At 47.7% G+C, this 6000-nt stretch overlaps 1 protein-coding gene across 1 annotated transcript in view; it reads right to left on the reverse strand.

Moving 5' to 3' along the window:
- Nucleotides 1–6000, reverse strand: part of zswim8 (zinc finger, SWIM-type containing 8) — a 91175-nt gene that overhangs the window by 66921 nt on the left and 18254 nt on the right. Inside the window, exons 4-5 of the mRNA XM_080782089.1 lie at nt 2391–2563; nt 347–454 (exon numbers count right to left, since the gene is read on the reverse strand). Coding sequence (XP_080638215.1) covers nt 347–454; nt 2391–2563 — 281 coding nt within the window. The remainder of the gene's footprint in view (nt 1–346; nt 455–2390; nt 2564–6000) is intronic.

Here is a 6000-nt window from a genome sequence, read left to right on the forward strand (position 1 = left end):
AGGGAGGCCCCGCCCACTCCAAACTGTACACAATCACACTCACACAATCACACAATCTCACACAATCACACAATCACTGTACACAAACTGTACACAATCAGTGGATTTATCGCAAGCTTTGGGTCCGTTGACCTTCGTCAGGCATATAGTGGCACAGGAGGGACATGATATTGAACCCCTTGTTTGAGCCCAATCTGGGTTGCACGTGGTCTGTTGAACTACCTCTGGAGTGTGGACGTCGTTGACTTTAAGGAAGTGTTTCCGTGTTGTTGTTTTTCTCACTCACTGACCGTGTGTGTGTGTGCGTGCGTGCATGCGTGCCTGCGTGTGTGTGTGCGTGCGCTACCTGCTGTGGCAGCTCGCTGATGAGGTACTGGGCGAACTTCTGCAGCTGGTCTCTCTGCAGCCTGGAGAGAGACTCACTGACCGGAGCCCTCAGACACACTGCAGACGCCTGGAGAGGATATAATCAATACATAAATGTAGACATACTCTGTTACGTTAAATAAACGAATTCAACGATTTACTTGAGTAAAAGTACAGTAAAGTATCGGCATCATAATGCACTTAAAAGTATTCATTATGCAGCAGAATGTCCCCGTTTCTAGTTTTCAAAATAATGTATGACAATCTTTTGAAAATAGCAGATCTGCTATTTTCAAATGGCAGAAATCTACATATGGGTGACGTGTGTTTTCTAAGTACCAAATGGCAGGGCTGTGTGAAATGGAATGGACTTCCTCTGCATATAAAGGGAATGTGTCCTCTTTTAAATACAATCTGAAAAAAATGGTTGCTTGAAAAACCAAAGCTGCAACCATTCATGATTATATTAGGTGTTTTTCTTTTTGTATGCTGTGTTAGAGAGATTATTAGAGTAAACCTACCCTAATAATAGTTTTATCTAATAGTTTAATCATTTCTTATTCTTACTAGTCTTATTGCGTTTGAAATGTACTCGGTATCTGTATGCTATGTCCTGTATGTGTCAGTCCTGTTTGTATTGTTTGATGTCTGGGCACTGCAGATGGAATTCAGCAAGCTTTGCTAAATCTGGTATATTTACACTGCATTTATAATGTAATGTTCATCAATATACACTGTCCCCACCAAATAAAACAATAAAGTAAATCTACAAAATAACCCGACATGTGCTGTGGGTTAAAACCAACCCGTGCGGCGGGTTAAAAACCAATCCAAAATCATTGTATTTCCATAGACCTGCTCTACGTCTCAGGCAGCCCTGGCCAGGCCTCAGGAGAGGCCCGGTGCAGCCCTGTGGCCCGGTGCTGCCCTGGCCAGGCCTCAGGAGAGGCCCGGTGCTGACGAAGGGAACCGGTCTGTTAATAGGATTATAATAATATCAACCACAGAGAACCGGAGAGCCTCTCCTTATTGGACCAGGAGGCCTGTAGTAGATCACACCGGCTCTCTCCCTATTGGACCAGGAGGCCTGTAGTAGATCACACCGGCTCTCTCCCTATTGGACCAGGAGGCCTGTAGTAGATCACACCGGCTCTCTCCCTATTGGACCAGGAGGCCTGTAGTAGATCACACCCTGCTCTCTCCCTATTGGACCAGGAGGCCTGTAGTAGATCACACCCTGCTCTCTCCCTATTGGACCAGGAGGCCTGTAGATCACACCCTGCTCTCTCCCTATTGGACCAGAAGGCCTGTAGATCTCACCCTGCTCTCTCCCTATTGGACCAGGAGGCCTGTAGATCACACCGGTTCTCCTCCATTCCAGCACAGACGCTGAAATACGGCGATCATAAAAAGGGGATTTGGTTGTTTATTTTCTCGTTTTCCCGGCTGTGCCGTTTAGAAAGTGCTTAGAATGAGCTGTTGACTGAATGCGAGTAATATAATTGTGGTGCGATGTTGAGTATAGGCCGTGTGTGTGCACGCGCGTTGTGTTACGTATGTGTGCACGCGCGTTGTGTTACGTATGTGTGCACGCGCGTTGTGTTACGTATGTGTGCACGCGCGTTGTGTTACGTATGTGTGCACGCGCGTTGTGTTACGTATGTGTGCACGCGCGTTGTGTTATGTGTGCAAGGAAGGTTCAAAGGTTCAAAAATTATAAATAGAATAAACTCTTGACTGAGCCTAATTTTTCCACCGTGATGAACAGAAAGGTCTTCCTAAGCATGTTATTTGCGTGTCAGTGTTGTGGGCTCCTCCCCCAGAGTTAGTGTCAAAGTGTCCTTGAGCAAGACTCTGAACCCCTGATTGCTCCTGATGTGCTGGTTGTTGGTGCCTTGCATGGTTTCCTCCGCCATCGGTGTGTGAATGGGTGAATGTAATGCACAATCTATGTAAAGCGCCTTGGATAAAGGCGCTATATTTGACCATTTTACCATTTAACACACACACACACACACTCTTACGTTGTGTATCCTGAAGAGGCACAGCGCCACCACGTGGGCGCACCACTTGGCGCCAGCGCCGCAGGTGCAGCTACAGGAAGTGATGCGGCAGCGGTCGAACATCACGGCCACGTTGTACGCCCCTTTGGACTGACCCGCCTGGGAGGTCACCACCGTCGCACTGAGGTGGAACCCTGCAGAGAGAGAGAGACTACCGTTACACTGAGGTCACCACCGTCGCACTGAGGTGGAACCGTGCAGAGAGAGAGAGAGAGAGATAGAGAGACTACCGTTACACTGAGGTCACCACCGTCGCACTGAGGTGGAACCGTGCAGAGAGAGAGAGAGAGAGATAGAGAGACTACCGTTACACTGAGGTCACCACCGTCGCACTGAGGTGGAACCGTGCAGAGAGAGAGAGAGAGAGATAGAGAGACTACCGTTACACTGAGGTCACCACCGTCGCACTGAGGTGGAACCGTGCAGAGAGAGAGAGAGAGAGAGATAGAGAGACTACCGTTACACTGAGGTCACCACCGTCGCACTGAGGTGGAACCGTGCAGAGAGAGAGAGAGAGAGAGATAGAGAGACTACCGTTACACTGAGGTCACCACCGTCGCACTGAGGTGGAACCCTGCAGAGAGAGAGAGAGAGAGAGACTACCGTTACACTGAGGTCACCACCGTCACACTGAGGTGGAACCGTGCAGAGAGAGAGAGATAGAGAGACTACCGTTACACTGAGGTCACCACCGTCGCACTGAGGTGGAACCGTGCAGAGAGAGAGAGAGAGAGATAGAGAGACTACCGTTACACTGAGGTCACCACCGTCGCACTGAGGTGGAACCCTGCAGAGAGAGAGAGAGAGAGAGAGAGACTACCGTTACACTGAGGTCACCACCGTCGCACTGAGGTGGAACCCTGCAGAGAGAGATAGAGAGACTACCGTTACACTGGATAACCTGGAGAGATAGAGAGTTAACCTGGGAGGTCAACACCGTCGCACTGAGGTGGAACCCTGCAGAGAGAGAGAGAGAGATAGAGACTACCGTTACACTGAGGTGGAACCCTGGAGAGAGAGAGAGAGAGAGAGAGACTACCCTCACACTGGAGAACCTGGAGAGAGAGACTACCGTCACACTGGAGAACCTGGAGAGAGAGACTACCGTCGCACTGGAGAACCTGGAGAGAGAGAGAGCAGGGCTTAAAGCCCCAAAAAATCCCAAGACTGAAAATGATTTTTTTTTTTTCAAATCTGACTGAAGGCGCTAACGATGCGTCGTCACATCCTGCGCATCAAACGGACCTAACCCGGTGCACAGCGTCGGCTCCCTGCCGTGGAATAAACCTTGTTTTGACCAAAAATACCATCTGGGACAAGACGGAACAGGAGATACAGTTAGAAGGGGTGTTTATTGTGACGAAGATCCAAGATGGCGTGACCCAGTGTTATGACAACAACAGCTAGCAACCCGATGCTAACGTGAGTAGCATTGTGACTTGATCAATCGCAAAGTGCTATAAAAGTGCAATTGCCGCAAGGGCTACGGCTACGGCGTTAAGGCTAGCATTAAATAATCGCTTTTAATTGACGTACGGTATATCCACGCCAACGGCGGATTTTGGGTTCATGTTTTTTGGGTGGCTTTCGCCTTTATTTTATTATTTTTGTAGAGGGCACTGCTATTCAGGATGTGATGGAGGTGATCGATTGTTGTTTCAGATTATTGATCACGACTGTATGTGTGCGAGTGCATTAGGACGGACAGATTAAACGTTCCCTCGTTTAATAGGACCAGAACGGCAGCCAGAGGACTTCTCAGTGCCTGATACGATAAAGTGACGGGTATGTCCATTCATGCAGAACATGACTGACACATTCATATAGTTATTTAACATCCAGAATGTAAATGCAGGCGTTGGTGAGTCTGTCTGACTCACTGAGCTACGAGACAGACAAGGTGTTCTGTCTGGCATTAACCCGTTCTGACCTGAGATCAGATTCTAAAAAATGTTCTTCTCTACATCCTGACAGTTTTCTGAAAAAGCTATGTTTCTAATATGTCAGTCGTTCTTTCGATTTTTCAAAAAATAATAGCAGACCTACAAGCTCGTAGCGCGCCACTCGGTGGCGCACTACGAGCTTGTAGGTCTGCTATTTTTTCAATAGCTAAAGCATAGCACGATGCCGACACCAAAAAGGGGTTCCCGCCAGAATGGGTTAATTATGTGCTAACTGCGTCTTCACGTTTTTTTACTTTTGACAGTGACGGATGCTAAATATACGGTAGCGTTGTCAGGCAGACACCTTGAATCTCTGGAACTTTGGCTAAATGTACGCCATTTACTGTAGACCAGAGCCCCGTTATAAAAGAAAAGAAATAGTCTTCTGAATCCCTACAGTATTCTGAATAACCCGTGTTATTGTATGTGTCAGCGGGTGCTCAACCTCTTTCATGTCAAAGACCGACAGAATTATCTGTATTTGGCCGCGGACCCCCCCCCCCCATCTGAAAACCCACCTTTTCAGACTCCATCATGGCCCATAGCACTTACCCTAAATACCCCCTTAGATGGCATTTCTGTAGACTTGGATAGCATTTGATACAGACTTATAGCACGTTATGTAGACAGCACTATAATTGCATTGTATGTAGTCACAGCACGTCATAGTACATATGTATAGCATAGTATAGTTTGTATGTATAGTTTATATGTATAGTTTCATTATATAGATATTCCACTGTTACGTTCTTAGTTTACGCATGTTTCATGATAAATGTTTTTATGTGATGTATTCCCATGCTTTTGTTCTTGCTTAATGTAAGTCGCTCTGGATTAAGAGCGTCTGCTAAATGCCTAAATTGTAAATTGTAAAATATGTTGACCCCCCCCCGCCAGAAGCTCTGAAAGAATATATATTAAAATATTTGCGCCACATTATTCACGATTTAAAAAAAAATAGCAAACCTACACGCTCGTAGCTTGTAGATCTGCTATTTTTCAATAGATGGTTAAAACACCAAAAGGGGGGTTTCCCGCCCAGAATGTGTCAAGGGCGATCTGCACTATACCGTTGCACGCCGGGGGGGGGGGGGGGGGGGTCTCCTGCGCTGAAAATAGCAGATCTGCAAGCTCAGAAGGAACCACGGCGCAATGAGCCCTGAGCGTGTTAGATCTGCTAAAAGCCTCCAGTTATAAAGAGTGAAGCAGCCTTCGGTTACCAAGCAGGAGGAGTCAAAGAGAGAGAGAGAGAGAGAGAGAGAGAGAGAGAGAGAGAGAGAGAGAGAGAGAGAGAGAGAGAGAGCTGGGGGGAGAGAGAGAGAGAGAGAGAGAGAGAGAGAGAGAGAGCTGGGGGGAGAGAGAGAGAGGAGAGGAGAGAGAGAGAGAGGAGAGAGAGAGAGAGGAGAGGAGAGGAGAGAGAGAGAGAGAGAGAGAGAGCTGGGGGGAGAGGGAGGGAGGGAGGGAGAGGGAAAGAGAGAGAGAGAGAGAGAGAGAGAGAGAGAGAGAGAGAGAGAGAGGAGAGAGAGAGAGAGAGAGCTGGGGGGAGAGAGAGAGAGAAAGAGAGAGGACAGAGGAAGGACAGTGGTAGAGAGAGGTAGAGAGAGAGAGGACAGAAGAAGGACAGATAG

Source organism: Protomyctophum bolini (assembly GCF_963924005.1).
Source record: "Protomyctophum bolini genome assembly, chromosome: 14".
Classification (NCBI taxonomy): domain Eukaryota; kingdom Metazoa; phylum Chordata; class Actinopteri; order Myctophiformes; family Myctophidae; genus Protomyctophum; species Protomyctophum bolini.